The sequence below is a fragment of the Pelobates fuscus genome, chromosome 8 (genome assembly GCF_036172605.1).
Source record: "Pelobates fuscus isolate aPelFus1 chromosome 8, aPelFus1.pri, whole genome shotgun sequence".
Taxonomy (NCBI): domain Eukaryota; kingdom Metazoa; phylum Chordata; class Amphibia; order Anura; family Pelobatidae; genus Pelobates; species Pelobates fuscus.
In genome coordinates this window covers 19,285,427-19,308,318 of record NC_086324.1, presented here as the reverse complement: position 1 = coordinate 19,308,318, position 22,892 = coordinate 19,285,427, and the positions used below count along the sequence as shown (strand labels likewise).

The window sequence follows — 22,892 nt, the reverse complement described above, 5'->3', positions numbered from 1 at the left end:
TTTAGGATTAGCCATGCAGTGCTTCTTCCCCGAGAGTTAGTATCAGGGGTTGCACCGTCTTCCTGCTGGGGGCCATCCATTGTTTAAAGTCCCCTGTCATTGGTGGTATAGTGAGGCTGGTCTGGGTACCTGCTCTGGATACATTGACCAGCTCCCTAAACTAGGTGCATTGTGTCCTCCAGTTTTATCAATATCCAAGTTGAATTTAGAAGGATGATAATACAGGTGAGGTATGATGGTCACTATGTATGCTACATGCAAAATAATTGCTGTCAATTCCATGATTTACCAGCCACTGTCTGTCTATGGGCACAGATGGGGTCTTTCCACTGACCCCAAATGAAAAACAGGGTTTAAAAGGAACATTGATGGCTTGTGCTGGGTGTACAATTTTATTCTAACAAAATATACAGTATATTAAAATATATGCCATAGCGCTGATAAAATGTTTGAAGCTAAACCACATTTTAAGCCAGATTTTCTCTTCCATGATCTTACCCTTTGAGCATTTAGAAACATCTTGTGAATGATGGTTCCAGCGTGTCCCCTCCCGGCTCCTATGATTGGCACTTCTGGCTCTTCGAGTAGACAACTGACAAACCTGTCAGTGGGGAGAAATCAAGAGATTCTTGATAAGAGATATTTTTTTTTTATTATTGAGAAGAAGGGCCAGATATTGATCCAAAGAGTGCAAAATGTATGGAAATTGATAATCTAACTTAGCAGCTAGCTCTGGAATGCAATTTGGCAGTACAGACACAGCATACCGAACATTTTAACACGCAGAAAACTGCAGTACTTTACATATTCCCAGCTAGCTGATGGGAATACGGGGAGGGTGCTGTCAACGCATGCCATGTTTCAACTAATTATAAAGAAAGGGCTTTCGTTATTCTCAGTGTGAGTTTTTGGCCACACTAGTGTGATGAATCATTTGACGGAGTGTGGTCGTTAGGAGTTTGCGCTAATGATATGGAGTGAGAGCTGTAAGGTGCAATGATCTGTGAAGACGTGTAGTATTGAACATTACGTCTGCAATGACACACACACGCAGCGTTTATTCACCGAGACGCTGCACATCATTAATGGAGGTATAAACCTTTCAAAGCAGAGCCCTAGCTAGATCTCACAATAAAACCGCATTTGTGGTACTGGCTTATAGCAGCGTGGGTAGAGAAGTGACTTCATTTTAGATGAGCTGCACTGGGCAGTGAAGCTACTTGCAGGGCACATAATGAGGTAATAAAGAAAATGTTTGGGGCGAGATGCCATAATCCAGCAAATTTAATTAAGCTTTCCATCTTGTCGCCTCCATGTGCTCATATATGTAGTTTTATCAACACAAGTAAGTGAACGTACTTGTATTATGAAGTTAGGGGAAGCCATTACTTTCATACGTCTAATTATAAGCACTTCCTATATAGCTCCTCTCAGTCTCAGGGAATAAAGTGCAATATATTCTTGGCATGATAGATCTTAGCTTATTTTAGCTAGGCGTTTCCTTATATTTATAATGTAAATAAGATTTACCGAGAAGGGACAACTCAGCTCATCAACATGCTTAACAGACCCCAGCATTCTGTATTTGCTGGAGTTTATAAAATATACAAGATGTTTGTCTTTATTTTTACTAACGTTTCTTTCTGCTTTAAAATGCCTGATTTTAATGAGGAAGGATTTCTTCAATGGCAATTTCTTATACATATATTTAAATATTTTAAAGGAAAAAAATGATATAAATACTTTTCTAGATCTTCCTTTTCATCTGGTTTTTCACAGCGTTCAGTTCCAAACTTTGCCTTCAGAGATCTTGCTCTTGCGATTGTAGCTTCCACGCTCAGGATTTGGTTAATGATATCCTAGAGAAAGATAGAGTTTAACATGTTACGTCCAATGATGCAGAGACCACTTTCTTTAACCAGTGAAAAACATACCTCCAGCTTCTTGTCATCGGGATTCGGGAAACGCAGAACTTTACTTGAGTGCGAGATGATCTGTCTTATAGTCTTCTTGACGGACGGGATATTTTCCTCAACCTCTGTACAACATGCAGAGAACATGAGCACAATCATGCTTTTGTGGTCAGATTAAAATGTTCTGTATGGTATCGCAGAAATCTATTTACCTTCATCTTTTACCTTGAGCAGGGCAGCATGAATCACACATGGCAGAAGGTGTCTGGTCAGGTCTGCAGGTTTCTGAAAAGCCAGGTAGTGAAGAACCTAAAGCACAAAATAAACAATGGATGGGAGTAAGATAGACAGATCTACAAGATTAGGCCGAAAGAGGCTAAGCAAGTTATAAGAGCTTCCAGATCTCACACAGAAGAGAAAATAGCACAGTCAGTAAAAAAAGGGGGACAAACATTTTTTAGATACATAAATGAGAAAAGGAAAGTAAACCAAGGATTAGTTAGATTAAAAACAAAAGGAGGAGGGTATGTAGAAGAGGACAAAGGTCTAGCTGACTGCCTCAATGAATATTTTTGTTCGGTATTTACAGATGAAAATGAAGGAAAGGGGCCTCAGTTAGGAAAAAGGACAAATGAGTCATTTGTTACATGTGAGTTTATAGAGGAAGAGGGTCTATTTCATTTCTTGATGGTAAGGTATGTTGTTTTGCTGATGATACTAAGATATGTAACAGGGTTGATGTTCCAGGAGGGATAAGCCAAATGGCAAATGATTTAGGTAAACTAGAAAAATGGTCAGAGTTGTGGCAGCTGACATTTAACCCCTTAAGGACTGAGACAAATGTACACGTTGTGAACAACAACAAAACGTAAACAAAACCTGGCATTTGCGGATACCCAGCCTGAACGGACGCCATTTCTCCCAGCTCCTGGATAGCCGCCGACAATCTACCAAATATCACTTCAGACAGGGCTCATCCGCCCAAACAAACCACTCACCCAGCATCACGATAACGGGGCGAACGGTTTGATGCTGTTCTTTCAAGCCGCCAAACCAGGCAACGGCGCAAATCTGCGGCCTACCACACCACACCAGCCCTCAACCTCGAGGCACTTTTCGGCGGACCGCGAGAGGGCTGTGATAATCCGGTATACTCACAGCCGGACACGACAACCATGGGCCGCCGCACTCCAAAACCCCCTGCAGGAGTCAACACCCAAGGTAGGACCATAGGGGAAATGCTCCTGAGACCGGCACAAACCGCGCCAAGGCCCGCGGACCACCCACAAAACATGGCCCCTGTCCCAGAAACAGAGGGAAGAACGACCCCAGAAACGCAGCACCCCCAGGCTGGGCTTACTAACCCCCAGACCTCACCAGAAGACTCAGCCCCCACCACTAAAGGGGATCTAAAAGTGCTATTAGCAGATATACAGAGGCTACTGGCTGCAGACATAACCCTGATCAAAAGAGATGTGCAAACAGTCACAGACCGGGTCATAACTACAGAAACAGACATAGCAGGAGTGCAGAACAATATGTCCATCCTGAAAAACTCACTTCAACAGCTACACACAGAACAGCAAGTGCTAGCAGCCCAAATAATGTCCTTCGAAGACAGACAGAGGCGAACACACATAAAAATCCGCGGCATACCCAACACCATCACCACTGAAGAACTGCCGCACTATACGCGACGCCTCTTGACAACGATCCTGCCACAGTAGCAAAGAAAATCACTCTGGACGGTATATATCATGTAACAAGCTCTGTCCGCATCACACAAGAAACCCCCAGGGACGTCATTTTACGCTGTGTCACCATACATGACAAGATTCAAATAATGACTGCCCTGAAGGGCAAAACGCCACTAGAATTTGAGGATGCAAAACTTTTGTTTTTTCAAGATCTCACCAGAGCCAAACTACTCAGACGTAAAACCTTTGGTGCGGTGACGACCACCCTACGTAAAGCAAACATACCATACAACTGGGGCAACACCGGCTCCCTACTCGTCCACCTCGAAGGGAACACTCACAACCTCACCTCCCTGACGGGAGCTCCGGCCTTCCTGACCGCCCTAGGACTCCAACCGGGGCCACATGGCACTACAGAAGACGACCAAGACGCAACCTGGGACCAAACGGCTAGCACTTCAACCGGACAAGCGATGACGAGCCTGCAACCCTCGAATACCTGACCCACGACAGGCACTGAGATAACCTTAGTTCAGCCCTATGGCTAACTAGTCACCATGTCCGAACTGTATATCAAGACTTTTATCCCTACCAAAAAAGAGGCTACAGACTCTTATTCAGTTGCATAATGTTCCATTTTGTGTTTGTGTTTAAATTTTATATTTGTTTTTTTATTTTTATTTTATTCTCTCTCTACACACACACACACACACACACACACACCTCCAGCCCAGCAAGTAACGGGCCTATATCCATCAGGCTGTCCAGAGACGAATGGCGTCTGCAACACCCCCCCCCCCCCCCCACCGCTGTCCCCCTAGGACAGGGTCACCCTTAGGCATGCCGGACCACCACTGCAACACCGCAACAACCACAGCTCACACACACCTGAAGCTCACACCGCTCATAACACCCACTAAACGCACACACCCTGGCATTTCCTACGCAAAGACCAACCTGATAACACGAATGTGCAAGCTTCAATGCAGCATTATACCCTCCTGAAACTAAAAGAGCACACCTGTAACCTTAATCCTGTAGTATCCCGGGAGCGCAACACGCACCAACATTCTACTTGCTAACATTTTGCTAGCCATGGGCATGTCACCCAACATGACCATAAAAAAACAATGTGCCTACCAAACACATCTCAAAAACACCCTACTAATCACAATGACGTTAAAACAAATGTCACAGCTACAGTTACATGCTTGAAAGTTGAAAATATGCTAAGATGTCAGTTGTTATTTATCTGTACAACCGAGCACAGAAAATAAAGAATTATAAAAGTAAAAAGAAACAAAAAAAAAATGGCATTTGTGCTATATGTCTGTCCAACCGTAATTCACCTCTTTCATATTAAATGCATCCCCCCTTATTATATATCATTTTATTCAGGGTAACAGGGCTTTCATTTAATATCAAATATTTAGCTATGAAACATAATTTAATATGAAAAAAATGGGAGAAAATAACATGACATTTTAACTGCCAATGTCATAATACTGTTTGTATTTACTGCAATAAAATACACATATTTGTATTCAGCAAAGTCTCACGTGTAAAACAGTACCCCCTATGTACAGGTTTTATGGTAAGTTACAGGGTCAAATATAGCACGTTACATTTGAAATTGAAATTCGCCAGATTGGTTACGTTGCCTTTGGGACTGTATAGTAGCCCAGGAATAAAATTTACACCCATAATGGCATACCATTTGCAATAGTAGACAACCCAAGGTATTGCAAATGGGGTATGTCCAGTCTTTTTTTAGTAGCCATTTGGTCACAAACACTGGCCGAAGTTAGCGTTAGTATTTGTTTGTGTGTGAAAAATGCAAAAAACGCAAATTTTGGCCAGTGTGTGTGACTAAGTGGCTACTAAAACAGACTGGACATACCCCGTTTGCAATACCATGGGTTGTCTACTATTGCAAATGGTATGCCATCATAGGGGTAATTTTCATTCTTGGGCTACCATAAGGTCTCAAAGGCAACGTAACCAATCTGGCGAATTTTAATGTGAAAAAAGTGAAACACAAGCCTTATATTATATTTGACGCTGAAAACACCATAAAACCTGTACATGAGGGGGTACTGTTGTACTCGGGAGACTTCGCTGAACACAAATATTTGTGTTTCAAAACAGTAAAAATTATCGCAGCAATAATATCGTCCGTGTAAGTGCTGTTTGTGCGTGAAAAATGCAAAAAACGTAACTTTTACTGGCGATATCATCGTTGTAATACATTTTGCTTTTTTGAAACACTAATATTTGTGTTCAACGAAGTCTCCCGAGTATAACAGTACCCCCATGTACAGGGTTTATGGTGTCTTGGAAAGTTATAGGGTTAAATATAGTGCTAGCAAATTAAATTCCCTTTACTTTCGGCATGGGTTGTCAGGCAGGTCCCGCTAATTGTAACTAATTAAGATACCTTATTATTTAAAAATATTACATAAATATATGTGTAGAATTAATATATATATATATATATATAATTTTTTTTAAATTTATTTTTATTCATATATAGTGATATATACGTATATATTTATGTATATAGATATATATATATTATTTAGTTCTACATGTATTTTGATATATATGTATTAATATCACAATACAGTTACAACGAAATAACACATCTATATATTTTATTATTTATTTTTAATTATTTTTATAATTTAATTTTTTAACGTATTTACATTTTTTTTTACATTATATATATATATATATAACAATAATTATATATATATTTAATCAGTATCAGTCTACGTGTAATTTGATATTAATATATATATATATATATATATAATTATATATATTAATAGTAAAATACACCTAGACAGTGTATGTGTGTGTATGTATATGTGTGTGTGTGTATATATATATATATATATATATATATATATATATATATATATATTCAAAGTATATTATTTTATTTTTTTTTACACTTATTTTAATTTATTTGATTTGATTTCCAGCCAGCAGGGGGGCTGTCATTACAGTTAGTCCCCCTGCTGGCAATGCCCCAGCCAGCTAACCCGGCCATGTGATTGTGAGGTCCTCGCAAGGACCTCACTCTCACATGGCCGGGGGGCTCCCTGGGAGTCCCCCCAACCGCGATTGCCGGGTGGGATTGCCCGCGACCGGGTAAGTAAAAAAAAAACGGAGAGCGTACTATTACGCCCGGCGGCGTTTAGAGCCGCTTAGAATAGGGCGTAATAGTACACCCTCCTGTCTTCAAGGGTTAAGTGCAAGATAATGCATCTTGGACGTAAAAACCCAAAGGCAGAGTACAGAATATTTGACAGAGTCCTAACCTCAACATCTGAGGAAAGGGATTTAGGGGTGATTATTTCTGATGACTTAAAGGTAGGCAGACAATGTAATAGAGCAGCAGGAAATGCTAGCAGAATGCTTGGTTGTATAGGGAGAGGTATTAGCAGTAGAAAGAGGGAAGTGCTCATGCCATTGTACAGAACACTGGTGAGACCTCACTTGGAGTATTGTACGCAGTACTGGAGACCGTATCTTCAGAAGGATATTGATACCTTAGAGTTCAGAGAAGGGCTACTAATCTGGTTCATGGATTACAGGATAAAACTTACCAGGAAAGGTTAAAGGATCTTAACATGTATAACTTGGAGGAAAGACGAGACGGGGGGGATATGATAGAATAATTTAAATACATAAAGGGAATCAACACAGTAAAGGAGGAGACTATATTTAAAAGAAGAAAAACTACCACAACAAGAGGACATAGTCTTAAATTAGAAGGGAAAAGGTTTAAAAATAATATCAGGAAGTATTACTTTACTGATAGGGTAGTGGAATGCATGGAATAGCTTTCCAGCTGAAGTGGTAAAGGTTAACACAGTGCAGGAGTTTAAGCACGCGTGGGATAGGCATAAGGCTATCCTAACTATAAGATAAGGCCAGGGACTAATGAAAGTGTTCAGAAAATTGGGCAGACTAGATGGGCCGAATGGTTCTCATCTGCCATCAGATTCTATGTTTCTATATAGAGAGGATGGAAAGCTGTATTCCTGGCACTATCGCCCCCCCTGCCTGCCCCTCCCTCGTGTAAAAGTAGGAATTAGGTGATATTTGTCAGCCAATCCCTGACCCAGAACACTGCTCACTTGTTTTTCCTAAGAATGAATGACTGGCATCTGACCCACTGCTCCCCTAAATTAAGATGGAAATCAGCAATTTTAAGTGAATTCCCTTTTCAGGTTGAAAAGTGATTTTTTGTTTCTTTCTTGTGGTAAAGGCATATCAAAAATCCAAATCACACACCCATGTAGCAGCCCTGCTAACATCACATGATGTATAGCTCTATTAAAGCCCACTTTTACAGAACAGAACAAGAGAAGGCTTCCATTGCAATTATTTAAAGAGAACATTTGAAAATCTAATGTCATCAGATAGCACACTAAGGCTTGTTAAGATCTGACAATTTGATTTAAAAAAAAAAAAAAGCGAATGCAAAGTTGAACATGAATTTAGTGAACACATTTACCTAACAACCTTCGGTCTAGATCTAACAAAATAGAATACAAAATGTAATTGACAATGTTGCAAAGAAGATGAATGACTGAATAAAGTTCATTCTTAGTAACGTGAAGTGAACCACATCGAACAAGAGAAACAGGAATGAAACAAGTTTATCAAGAGATAAATCTCTAGTGAAAGTGGTCAATATATTAACTTTGACATTTACCATAAAAAAAAAACAAAAAAAAACAAGTGATAACATTCTAGAGTGTCTCATTGCTTTCCAAGGCTTTCATTCTTACCAGGGTTAATATGAGCATCATTGACTTGGGTACCAAAATCTAAAAGTGTTTACAATATATACATCCAAGAACTAAGAGAAAACACTTTGAATCCAAACTGGTAAATTACATTTATTTTATTATTGTTCCAATTAAGCCCTTTAAAGATCCTTAGATCAAATACTAATGACAAACACTGGCCATATTGTAATAATTGCCGCTAGAGAATGAACATTAACGGTACCTTTTCTGCCTCTTTAGTGTCATCAAACAGCCGTCTCTGCCTGTGAGCGGGGGTGCATTTAGCAGTTTCCCAGGCCTCCACCCACATGTTATTAGGGATTTTCATTCGCTGGCTAAGTTCCCCTTTGATGACCACATTGCCCTTTTCATCCGTCACTTCCTCCTCCACGTAATCCCGTGGAGAGTACCACCTTACAAAGTCCACTAGGCCACAGCCTGGATTGGCAGCCTGTAGAGGAAAAAACAACATGTGTTTTATTGAATTAGACATTCTCGAAATCATCCGGAAATATTCTAGTCCTTAATGTAACTATTATTAGATTTGCAGATATTTCAAGCAAAGGGAAGAATCGTTCACACTGTGTAAGTAATGAACTGAAGAGCATTTGCTTGTAATCGGGATAAATAAACATTTAGGAATATGACCAGGAGCCACAAATGGATGCCCAATTAAATATTAGTTTGTTTAGTGTAAATCGATACAAAGCAGTGCAGGCAAAACGAGAACACCCCAGGGCACTTAATCATAAGCATTCATAGAGTTCTAAACATTCATTGAAAAAAAGCTGGGTGCCAGTGCTTTAAGGAATCATGGTATTCGAAGATCAGGATTTGCAGAGGCGCATGGATCCCAGTACATGGTATAGATATAACACGTGGTTATTCCAGGGAGATACAAGATGATCGATTAAAAGCAACATTCTATCTATAGGGCATTTGGTTAGAGGAGATGATCATTATCATATCCTGGCAGAGCGCACAGTTTATCATTATTGCATCCAGGTGCACATAAAGGGGAAGAGTTTAGATAGATTTGTAAAAACTCTGCAAGAATAGAAATGTTTTTGGAATTAACTAGAAGGGAAAACTCCGGCATATAATAAGTCAAACTGCTTTGTCATCAGTAAATATGCTACAGAGGGTTAGAAAATGGCTGTGTCTTAAAAATGAAAAACCTTAAACAAAACAAACACTCAGTGAGCGTGTATCATCAATAAGGGTGTATACTCTCTTTAACATGTGCCCCATTCAGATTAGCGTTAGAAAAAAAACAAAAACCCTTGAAAACATCTACTAGGTAGATTTGGTAAACCTTACATACCTTAAATGATTCCATATCGGACAGCAAGCAGGCACTCTGCATCCGAGCACGCAGGTGAGCTCCTTCTGCTGACGTCCCCAGTTTGGCCAGAACCTCGGACTGTTCCTCCAGCAAATCTTCTGTCATAGGTGCTGGTTCCTAAAAAAAATAAAAAATAAAATTCAAAACAAGAAAATAACACTTAAATCTCTGTGGCAGCAAACTTAAAGTTCCTTTCATAACCATATGAAAAAGCTGTTATGGCCATTCCAGAAAGGAAAGGGTTAAAGCTAAGTAGATATCCCAACTCCACGGACCACAAACCAGAAAAATAAACACAATATGAAGGCATTAAAACCAAGAACACAATATCCGAGGCAGGAAAATCACGAAGATATTACTTCAGAGTGGGGGTTTAAATATATAGAATTATTTCCCTGCGGAAACTCTAGAGGTTAAAATTACAGTCAACCCAATTGCTGCATTATTAGTGTTATTGCACAACCGTTTTCATTCGAGGGGGACATATTCCATAAAGGCAATCATGTTGGTAAGGGGGAAAGGAGACTATTGCATGCCCCATTTTTTGACCGTTTAGTATCTGTGTGTACACGGTTTCAGCATTTGCAGCCGAACCATCTTTTAATGTGTCCATTCAGATTTTGACACAATGCGATTCTGTGTCTTTTTTTTAGATATACGATTGTTTTTTTATGTGGTGCCAAAATAGGTCTAGACAACGGTATCATCGCATTCTAAAAGCATTGACTTTACATATGTAAGCATTCATTGTTGGTTGAGTTTACAGCTCCTCTAAATAATATTTAAAAAAATAAACTTTACATTAATGATCACACATTTAAAGACTGTCTGGTTGCTGCATTAACATTAATCGGAAGGGTTCAGGAATTGTTTTGTTGGAACCTGTAACACACGGTTTAGAACAACCTATGCACCAGGGCCATATTTCTGATCAGCTTCTTATTTTCTACCTTTCTCCATCGCTGTGCTTATAGTCTCCTGAGTAAAGATCAGCTAGACGCATACCTCGACAATCCGACATTCTGCCATATATAGCAGCAGGAGGCCAGCACCCGCACAAACGGCCTTTTTGTACATAATGCACACTAATGCAAGATATGAAGAAAGCGATAAATAAAAAAAAATAAAGGTTCTCAAAAGTAACCTTTGTCTTGAAGGGAAACAAGGAACATGCACTAGTAATACTGTGCCTTTATAAAGCCAATATAAGTGCGGAATTAAATTTGCTGTAGAATTCCCAGCTGATAAACGCTGGAACAATTGGCCGCTCTAGAACAAGCTGTGCAGTTTGTAGGGGATATATTTTGCATGCTGTGCTATTTAAAGAGGACCTCTCACATTTCAGACTAGTATTATGAATCCAGCACATAAAAGTACTTTTAAAGTGTATAAATAATATAGTACTGGGAGATGACATTAAAGGTAATTACTTCAGCTGTATAAATCATGTCCCTGAAGTCTCACTGTTAAGTTCTCTGTGATTTATGAGTTAAATCACTGTTTATACAGCCCTAGCCACACCTCCCTGCATGTGACTTACACAACCTTCGTAAACACTTCCTGAAAAAGATAGATCCATTTAGACACCTTCTTCTGTAGTGTGTTTACTCTAGGACTTACAAAAGAGTGAATCAGCTAAGCTGCAGAAATTAGGTTGATAAGTTAGAAAGGTAATTTTGGAAAACTAATAAATCCATTTGTTAATATAATTGTCAGAAGGATTACATAATATGCACCCTTTGCAACCTAGACATTGCCTTTAAGTTGAATCACACAGACTAATGTGTCCTGGATAATCATGGGATATTTTAGCTAATTTGCATGTATTGCCCTGTCTGCACTTTTTGGAGACTGTAGTTACATTAATGAAACTTAAAAATACAAAAAGAAATGAAATAAGCAGTAGCCATATTTTTGTGGCAGACCACAATGCTTTTCTCTCAGTTCTGAAAGATCTGATTAAAGAGTAATTTAACGCCTAGAGTGCCACAAGGGTGACTAAACCATTAAACGGTAAGAAAGGGTGTTGGTGCTTGCAACCAACTACCCATCACTAGTACTGATCTACTAACCTATAATGTATTCTAGAGGGTTCAATTACAACTTTAAGAGAGAGTATAAGAAACTTGCAGGAAATTATATATCTGAAGAAATTAAACGTCAATAAGAAAAAGAAAACTCTGGGAAATAGAGGAGCTTGTTTGTCTCCAAGTGTAAAAGTGAACAATAACCTGCAAAGCGGAAAACAGAATCACACTAAACATGAGATACTTGTATGGCATGGAAGGGGTTAAGAGAGAATGAGGTCATAGCTTTAAATAGAGCTATTGATCAGTGCTGGTTACACAACATACAAGGGGCAGCTACTGCTACAGATTAATAGGATAAAAGACAAACACTGTGCAGGTGGCTTTGAAGGGGCCGCTCCGGTGGGGATAGTTAGCTCTGGGAATACAAAGACATGGCAGGCTTAGAAAGAGACACAGGGATGTAACAGCGAGGGGGTTCGATGCACATTTACAGAGGACCCCACAGGGGGGTATTGCAAGAGATACAGACTCTACCTTAGGTATTATCTGCCTATATGAAGCTGGGATCTAAAGACCAGGATAGAAACAATGCACACTATATACTAATACAGGCATAGGCAACCTTCGGCACTGCAGATGTTTTGGACTACACCTCCAATGATTCTTTGCCAGCATTATGGGTGTAAAAGCATTATGGGGGATGTAGTCCACAACATCTGGAGTGCCGAAGGTTGCCTACTCCTGTACTAATATTTGCACTCCTGTTGTTTCTGAACCCATGGTCCCATGATGATCCGCCAGTCCTCATTTAACCAAATGTCAGCTGACAGGTATATGGCATCATAAATCACCCAATGGGTTTTATGTTATCAACCTCTGGAAGATGAAAACCTGAAATGACTGTACAGGGAAGGAACACGGCAAAGTTTAAGCTTGTACTAAAAGTGGTGTACTAACCTGAATGAGCTCTCTCGCCTGTGTATATATACAAAATACAAAACATGTAGACAGTATACATACCGGAGAGGGACCACAGGATATCATTTATTAAATCCACCGTTTTAAAATAAAATTGTAGGGTTGTTAATAAGGTTGCACTGTGATAATTGGCCAGACTTATTAAATACTGCAGGAATCAAACTGTTAATATTATAAAATATACTCATTACGTGGATATGCACTATTTTGAGATCTCTGGGTATAAATTATACAGACATATGTTAAGCATGTAGGTAAGTTGCGAGTAAGCCCTAAATATAACAGTGAATGAATAAATCATCAGAGAAGTGAATACGAGCACTATTTCTGGATACTAAGCAAAGGCAGTGTCTCCAGGGAGAAATACAAGTATTGTAACCACGGTCTCATACGCTAGAAAGCACTTAATGAACCAGCTACCAGGCAGCAGAAGGTATCTGTGTATGTATGAGCAGGCAGGAAGGACCGTAGGATGCAAGTGAAATACTGCCATTTGAAACAGAAAACAAAAAGGTATGACTTATTCAATTCAGGGTTAGAATGCTCAGACTGTATTCCCTTTAAGGAGATCTCTTAAACCCTAAAGAAAATGAAAGTGTAGAGTTCAAGGATGTGGCAAGGACAAGGATAAAAATCCACTGCAATGGCTTCAAGGCTACATATAGTGTTAAATACACACCGCATTCGGTTTACCGTATTTCTGAAAATTCCTTAAAAAATCTAGACACAAAAACACAACACAGAGTTCTCATATGGGATAAGAGAGAGCACAACATGTTCCCATCGCTGTACCATTAATTTGATAACAGTGATTAAGTTTGAGTAGTAAGCAACTATCTATGCAAGTACAAATCTGAAAAGTTTCAAAGTGAATTCTTGTTTTCTGAGAATCTTTATTTTAAAATGGTGCCATATTTTGAATTACAAGTTCAGGTGGAATAGAATTGTTATGGTGGCTCCACATCAAGTCTACGAAGTAAATAAAATGTGGTGTTACCAAGACACAAGATTGGTTTGATAGAACTATAAAAACATGTTTAGTGATAAATCAGGGACTGTCAATTCAATTTGTTGTATTAAAGGGTCACTTTAAGCATGAAAACTACTACCCCAAAAGCTCATGGTACAGAGTGTACACTGTCCTCTTTCCTGCCCAAAGTGGCTGATAACTGCTGTAATTTACAAAACATATATGCAACTGTAAGACTGCCTCCGGATCAGTGCCATCCAAGGTTAGTTCAGCTTGCTCTTGCGGCATGTGCCTAATAAAAGCTCTACTTGAATGGGCATCTCACCACTCTTCAGCTCTGGAGAAAGACCAACCTGAGGCTGCACTACCAGACTATGTGTAAACTAATAGTAGCCCCCATACATGTGCGATCAGCTTATTGACAAGTTCTACTCATGTGATGTGTGGTTGGCTAAATATCCCATAAAACTTTGCACAAGTGTTTATGGCATTAGAAAAAAACAAAACAATAAGCCAGGATAAGAGGCTGCTGATTGGATGAGTCTCTTCCTGGTGTAGGAGTTGCCCGTCTGCTATGACTTGTGCCTGTGCTTATGCTGCAATTTCGACTCGTTCAAAAAGGGAGTACATTTTCTTATATTGCTTTTCTTTGTACATGTTTAAAGCATTATCTATAAAATGCATAAAGCAATGGGGGAGGGTCACTGTTGTGTCTCTTTAATCTATTACTTGCAAATGCTGAATGATATACCCATTATATGCCAGTAATCTTCACCAATTCTCCATTGAGATCACTACATTAGGCATCACTGCTCTGCGTCTATTGCATACAGCTATGGAAGGAAATCTCAGGAGAGTGGGAACCTGGTAGAGGTGTATATGTAACTCTATATGTCCCATTTCAAGGGATTACATTGGATTCAGATCACTATCTTACTGGGCTCACAATCTTCAAACCTGATATCTTCTTTTCCCCAGGGGGGATGGACTGACAAATATATATTTCCCCTTCACAGAAGTACAGTCTGAGCCTTGTATCTCTGAATGTTATAATTTAGACCTGTCTGTTTAAATGGCAGTATTTCACTTGCATCCCTCGATCCTTTCTGCCTGCTCATACAATATACAGTAACCTTCTGCTGCAATAAGTGATTCCTGGCCGTATTAGCCCTCTCTGTGAGAGTGGTTGCAATATTTAGATGTTTCCCTGGAGACACTGTCTTTGCTTAGTATCCACAAGCAGTGCACGTATCCACTTCAATGACAATTTATTAAATTTGCTGTTATATTTAGGGCTTAGCAGCGACTTACCTGCATGCTTAATGTACGGCAGTACAACTGTCATCACTGAGAGCATTCATTGTAACGTAGGTCAGCAAAATATCTAATTCCGTGCTCCCAAACATTCCCCACAGTACTGACAGAGGAAACGGTTTTCGTCTAGCAATGATCTGGTTTAACAGTGCGTACCCATTTAATGTATTTTAGGTATGAAGATCTATATACTTATAAATATATATTTCATGACACTAAAGAGTTAAGCCCTGCAGCACTTAAATAGCTCCTGCCAATAGCTAGTAACCCACCCTACTATTTCATTTTCAATCTCTAACTTGTCAGGAATTTGATTGACACACTATTAATTTATTTTCACACTCTTTTTCGCACAGGGTTGGCATGCCGCAATTATCTTGATAATCAATATCTTTTTTTGGTGTCATAGTTACTTTAATTGGATACATGCTAATCCATCATATCCTTTGGCTCGTGAATGAATTCAAAGGCACTCAGATCATGTGTCCTTGCCCTTGAATAGCCTGTATAAAAAAATGCTACGTCCTGTGGAGGAGCCATTAAATGCACTCTGCACTGCCACCTGCTGTGCACAACTGGTACTGCTCTCTGTTTTAAAAAGAATCAGTGATAGCTTTTTACAGCAAGATTTCACACAAAAACCACATAGAGTAATGATTTTATAAACATTCTACTATGTATTATTGGTTCTTAAAGAGTCAATAATAATTAATACGGCTTATAGAATATAAGAACAAAGTATAAAGTTCTATTTATCGATACAAATCGAGACTGCTGTCAGATTTCGTAACATGAAGGTTATTCTCAAAGGGAGGATTCACAGTGAATTAAAAACTTAAGGTAGAAATAGCCAAATTGGAAAACATGTTTAAAATCACTTTGAATTCTCAGTCTACTGAATAACCTTAAAAAGCACCAAATGTAATTCTACGAGGGCAGAGGATCTGCATTCTAACTGGTTCTGCTACAACTATAAATATGCTTTTCTTTGGAACCCATGTTATAAAGTTAACAAAACGGTTCACCTCCAAGATCTAGACTATCGATATATTCTTTCTTAAAAACATTTGTTCGTTGTATCAAAACGTTTATCATTTCCGGGTTTAAAATATGAGGAGGAAAAAGATTTTGTCTTAGGTATAACTATTGTTGAATGGAAGAATTAAAGGGAATGGGGTGAAATGCTTGCCAATTTCGCAATGCATTCCACAGATAACATAATGCATAATAATCATTCAAAAAAATAATCAATAAAATAAATATGTAAATTGATCCGTTTTGTAATGTTACCGACAGTAGCATTGTACTAGGGCCCATCATTCGCTTTTGTGAGCCAGAAATACACATGCATTATTTGTGGCAGGTATGTTGCATCTTTAATTTACACATTTGCAGACAATATTTGATCCCCCAACACATCAAAAGATATTAACATATTATCCACTATTTTTTTTATGCAGTTACATTTTAATAACAAGCAAAGGTAAACAAATAATTCAGAAAAAAAAAATAGAAATTCAAAGACATTTTATTACGACTTTGCCATCTGTCATCGATCACTCTTTTTTTTTTTTTATTGTTCTGTATCGCAGAAATAAGGGACCCCGACTACATACCCCATACCTTTATCATAAAAACCCAACGTTCCAAAACTAGCAGTGAGAGGCAATCACACCTGTGACAGCTGCCTCACTGATTGCCACGCTGATTGGCTGTGCTGACAGCGCATGTATCTTACCTCTTCAGTTGTCAGTTTGAGGACGGTCTGTCTAAAACTGTGTAACTCTGGATACAGATACACAGTACATTTTACATCACTGTAGTGACAATTTAATTTGAACTTTTTTCTTCCAACGGAACAAACGTAACGTTTGGTGTCACTTTAAGGTACACAGGCAAACCAGATAGCATCATATCAGGACAGAACGTACAACGGTAGTATAGTGCAGCACGCAGATAACAAGCAAGACAGAGAAATTAAACAGAAATAAAATACCTCACTGGCAAAAACGCTGAGAATTACACACAGCAGGGCTGCAGCAAATGTCAGGGGAAAAAAATTTCAGGGCTGACGGAGTTTTAAATAGGGACTGATTATATCTCATAAGGTACAAAACAGTCAGTCACCATGGCGCGGTAAACGTGTTTGTAGCTACTCTCCTGCTCAGTGGCTGAAAATACTAAAATGTCAGAGGAAATTGTTAAAAGGAAACAAATGAATAACCCAATGTACTCGCGTGCAACTTTCATTATTTTATGTGAAAGACATTCTTGCGAACTGATGTTATTTCTAATATTTTTTATTAATGTAGTTCGTTCACAATAACCAGAAACGATCGACAGGAAGAAAACGGATCAGAGTAACAGTGGTCTTACAATGAAAGGTATTACCTGAAAGATGTACAGAAGGAGGGGCGTAATGTATTTATTTTAAAGATGTTAATAATGTCCATCCAACGAAAACGAGGTGAAAGCCATCTCATCACGTCCTGGCCTACATTGGAATCTAGTGAATGGACGTTAACAATGTATAACTTGTCTACATAACCAATCAATTCACATATTGGAAATTGAAGCTATGTTTTATCGAGGGCAGGATGTGCTCTCCCATTTTACATTCTTCCACTTGCTGAATTTTAACGTTGGAAAGAGAACTAACTGTATATCAAGACTTTCTGATCCATATTTGCTGATAAGTCGGGGAATATAAAGGAGAATGGTAAATCATCAGCAAATGCCACAATCTTTGAAGAAGAAGATCCTACCTCAATACCGGTTACAGAGTATTGTCCCCAACACTTGCAGAAAAGGCTCATTATTAGAATAAATAATAAAAGGGATAATGGAATACCTACAGAAAACGTCTACCTACACACGAGCTCGCTTCATGGCCACTTTCATAGATACAATTATCTAGTCTCTGGCATGTCTCCCATTCCTGAGGGACTTTGTTCCCTGTAGTTTAAGAATTATTAAAGATTTGTTTTAGCCCCGTTTACATGAATCTCCAATTATACCAAAAACCATGAAAGCATTACTGAAATAAACACAGGATTGGCTGCTACTATCTCATAATCATGAAAGCATTCAGATAAAATCTACAATCATCACTTGCTCAAAAGTTGTTTCACCCAAATATCTACCTGATTGCACGTGATCAAAATGTTAAGATTTGTTCTTTTTTTTACGCATCTTTACATCTATGCCTGTTTATATATCTACATATTAAATATTCACCTAATTACTTGTGCAGAGAGTCATTCTATAACCAACTAAAGACTACTGAAGAGGACAAAAATTACACAAACCATTCATTGTGGAGCTGATAAATAGTTTTTAGAACAATAAAAATGAAAAATTACAAATGATCAATTTTTTCTTTGAAGTTTAGGACCAGTTCCTTTGTTCTTTGAGATCAAACGCAGAAAGGGAAAGAAAGAAAAAGGACTGGTCCCCAAGCGTTTAATGAGACATTTTTCAGTGGTCTCCGATCCTTTAAAGAAAGTTTCTCATTGTCTGATAATGATTGGGCTTGTGTGTTATATACACCATATAGAAACGGAAGAGTATAATAGCCAAAAAAATAAAAATCCTGATTCGCGAAAGTCACTTCAGGGATTGTAACATGAGGTCTGCGTCTACGAAGGTATAATGGGATTTTATTTAATAGAAAGCTCTTTTTATTCCTCAGATTGGATCTTATTACAAGCTTATCCTTTAAATAATACGATCTCTGAGAGAACAAATGAGGAAAAGCCGCACAGGTGCCATTAGTATTTTTATCTCTGAGAAGAGAAAAGTTCCACATCGACCCCCAGACTCACAGAGAACAAACATTGGGGACATCTTTTACAGGTTTGATACATCAGAATGTATAGACAAAGACTTAAATAAAAAATAAAGTCAGGAGCGAGTACAAAATGACCTAAAGTATAAAGGCTAAACTTACTACGGAAATCGAGAATATAAATAGCAACTAAATAGAGGTTAGAAGAAGAAAAAAAAAAAAAAAAATTATATATATATAGATATATATAGATATATCTATATATATATAATTTTTTTTATTATTTTTTTTCTTCTTCTAACCTCTATTTAGTTGCTATTTATATATATATAAAAAAATTTTTATATCTATATATATATATATATATATATATAGAGAGAGAGAGAGAGAGAGAGAGAGAGAGAGAGAGAGAGAGAGAGAATAAAGCAAGCAACTATATAGGGGTTAGAGGAACAGAAATCTATATATCAGGAAACTAAACAACAGAAATGTGGAATATATCAAGGGTTTCGGAAAACTAGAATCTAGACTAAAATCAAAGCATATCAAGCCAGGACCTTAAGGACATCTAATATGTGATCTGACTGTAATGAATCTTGCTGGGAAACCAGGATACAGAAAGCTTGCTCACTCGAGAAGAGTAAAATCTATTAAATTTAGACATAATTAGCGGAGTATAATCAGAGAGCAATGTTTATATGGTAAAACTCCATTACAGCTTGCACTGTGACTGGCCATTTACGTGAAATAAACATATCTCTGTACCTGTGTTACTGGAATGTAGAGTGGCTCCCCCGTGCTTAGCAAGGTTAAGTTTCCGGACTGATGTAGACGCCCTTCTGGTTTTAACACCAGAGGTTCCTTCGAGTCGTCTTTGGACGAAGATTTCTTTGTAGCCTCTTGCCCGCTTTCTTTCAGTTCCTCCGTGTCGCTGTGACACTCAAAGAATTCATCTTCACTGTCGCTCCAGGAGTCCCAAGATTTCCCCACTTCATATTTACTTTTCTCCGATTCGCCTGGATCGTTTGCAATCCTGTTTGGTGACTTGTCACTTGAGAAGTCTGTGGCACCGGCTTTTTTACCCTCATCCCTTTCCTTCTTCCTTCCAATGCAGCAATTTAACATCTGCAAAACAGAAAGAAGCTGCTGGAAGTATGGTCTTTTATTTATAAGCGTGTTCTAATATTAAATCAATGGCATATTTTCAGGATATATACGGGGCAGACATGACAGAATAGATTGGCAGTCATTGCTAAGGAGTTAGACAGCTTCAGGTAAGGTATGAAATGGACCAAACAGAAAAGTTTAAAATCCTATTAATATTTTAAAAAAGATATTGTTTTAAAGGCAGGAGGAAGACTATTCTCCAAGCTTCTAAATACATCAGTATAGAGTCCCATGTTTAGATTCTTTAAATAGAATACTTCCATTGCTTTTTACTGTATTCCCAACCTGTCTCAGAGGCTTTAGATGAGCTAAAATCATAACAGAATTCAAGTTACAGGGATTTCTTTAATTTAATAATCAAAGACTTCCGTTTTGCTGTAACGGAATATGATCACAGCTCCTCACAAAGGGAATCTCAATAGCCAAAATATTATGGTTGGTTTTGTAAAATGTAACTTTCTCCCTCATAGAACAGTATGCACGTAATAATGTATAATAAAAAATAATAACTACTAAAATTACAGATACAACCACACTCAGACAACACTTGGCCAAAGGTTAGAGCAATAATGAAAATAATATCTACACAATGGTGGTAAACGGTGGTAAACATTTGCATTTCAGTATTATGGACCAGCATACACCTTAACATGCTGACAAATATGACCCATGATGTCTACAAATAATAACGAGAAGAATTTCATTTAATGCACAGAAAGGGTATTTAACTGTCTGTACTTGTGTAAAGTATGAAGGAAAACCTCTGCCCTAGCCATTTAATAAGAGTCACTGAGTTGCAAAATCAAGCATATTGTGGGATGTCCCAGTCTAGTTTTTTTGTATCTTATGTTCAAACTAATACTATTTAATTAACCATTGGAACTAAAAAACAAAGTTAGAATTTTTTCTTCTTCAAATTCTGTAGAACACCTACTTTCAAAGACATTCCCAATAATCACACTGTATGGAGTGCAACACTCATACACACACTTACCTGGAGTTTCTGATGCAGCAAACAGCATTTGAGATCTGGAGGACCGCTGGCCAACCTACAAAACATGTCTATTTCAGTGATTTTGACCATATGGTGATATGGACAAATAGTGGGTGACACACATGGTGTGTGATAATACAACATTTCAAAATGATGTGACTACTTAAGCTAAAAAAAAAAAAAATTCTAAAGTCCATAAAACATTATATCCAATTAAATAAGAATGCCAATGCAATGCTCAACAAACCCAAGAAAGCATTTTATATATAACTCTATTGATGTTACTCTACAGAGAACTATCTGGATGTATGCTACTCGGATTACTAAATTCTTCGAACATTTGTCAACACTTGGGTTAGCAGTAATTTAATAGAATATTACAAATGTGTGAATTTTAACAACCTACCTTTCACAATATAAGAAAGCACATATTTTTTAAATACTCACCCCGGGATCAGACAGTTATTTTCCCACCGATATCGCATCTCCAAAACAAACTCTTGCCATAAGTGGGCTACACCTCTTACGCCCCCATGGTAAAAGTTAACCATACAGAGACATAAGGCCAATTTGTACGTCAGACTGTCCAATGGAGCGGACTTCAACTGGCTGTAAAGGTGCTGTAGATGCAATGAGACACACAGAATGCGCATTAAGAAACGGAGAACGTTCTCAAATTCAAAAAGGATCAATAAAGTACAGCTTAAAGAATGGTGATGGTGAAAAAAACCAACACAAACTAAATTACTTGTATCATTCCCATGCAAACATTATGTAATCCTGGGTACATATATATAATTCACTCAAAAGCTTCACTTCAGGTTACTTACTATGTCCCCCCAATGGAATACACTGCCCCCCAAACTAATACACTGCCTCTCCTCCACTTTAATCTAATACACTGCCCCCACTCCCACCGCTTTAATACACTGCCCCCAATCTAATACACTGCCTCCCCTCCACTTTAATCTAATACACTGCCCCCAATCTAATACACTGCCTCCCCTCTACTTACATTTAATGCACTGCCCCCTCCCCAATCTAATACACTGCCTCCCCTCCATTTTAATTTAATACACAGCCTCCCGCGCCCTCCCACTCTAATACACTGCCCCCTCCCCCAATCTAATACACTGCCCCCCACCTCTCTAATTTAATACACAGCCTCCTGCACCCCCCAATCTAATACACTGCCCCTCCCCCAATCTAATACACTGCCTCCCCTCAACTTTTACTTAATACACTGCCCCCACTTTAATTTAATACACTGCCTCTCCTCCCCAATCTAATACACTGCTCCCCAATCTAACACACTTCCTCTCCTCCACTTTAATTTAATATACTACCGTCCCCTCCCTTCCCCCAACACATGAGAAGTTTCCCGTTATCCCACTAGGCCAGTCTGGCCCTGGGCTGCAAACTCATTGTGGGCCGCATGCGGCACGCGGGCCTCATGTTTGACATGCTTGATGTACATTGATTGGGTTGGAAAGGGGCTCAGTGCAGAACTGTTGCTAATCAGGAACCCACTGAATTCTCAAAACCAAGCTTAATCTCTGAATGATTATTTGACAAAACAGAATGCTCTAAACATTCATTGACTGAGTTCTATAGAGTTGGCACTGCTGAATGTACATGAAATCTATGCTGTAGATGCATATGGACCCGATTCTAATATTGATATAAAATGCCATTTGTCCTAAAATCTTAATGAAGCAAACCAAGAATCCAAGTTAGTGTTCAGACCTTAAAACAGGGCCAACACATCTAAACTATAAAGACCAGGGCTGGGAAACTTGCAATCTAGGTTGGCTGAACATCATGAGATTTGTAGTCCAGCAATAGCTAAAGATCCAGTATGTCGAAGCCCAAATATGAAATAATATCCAGGA

General features: G+C 38.5%; 1 protein-coding gene across 3 annotated transcripts in view; it reads right to left on the bottom strand.

Moving 5' to 3' along the window:
- RAB3GAP1 (RAB3 GTPase activating protein catalytic subunit 1) overlaps positions 1-22,892 on the bottom strand; it is a 79,686-nt gene that overhangs the window by 3,038 nt on the left and 53,756 nt on the right. For 2 of the 3 annotated variants that reach the window (XM_063429354.1, XM_063429355.1), the window contains exons 15-23: positions 21,448-21,620; positions 21,001-21,055; positions 19,605-19,964; positions 9,740-9,877; positions 8,639-8,866; positions 2,126-2,222; positions 1,935-2,038; positions 1,744-1,859; positions 499-601 (exon numbers count right to left, since the gene is read on the bottom strand). In XM_063429354.1, the coding sequence (XP_063285424.1) occupies positions 499-601; positions 1,744-1,859; positions 1,935-2,038; positions 2,126-2,222; positions 8,639-8,866; positions 9,740-9,877; positions 19,605-19,964; positions 21,001-21,055; positions 21,448-21,620 (1,374 nt within the window). Of the gene's footprint in view, positions 1-498; positions 602-1,743; positions 1,860-1,934; positions 2,039-2,125; positions 2,223-8,638; positions 8,867-9,739; positions 9,878-19,604; positions 19,965-21,000; positions 21,056-21,447; positions 21,621-22,892 lie in introns of those variants that run through there. The other variant, XR_010085194.1, reaches the window with a different exon arrangement.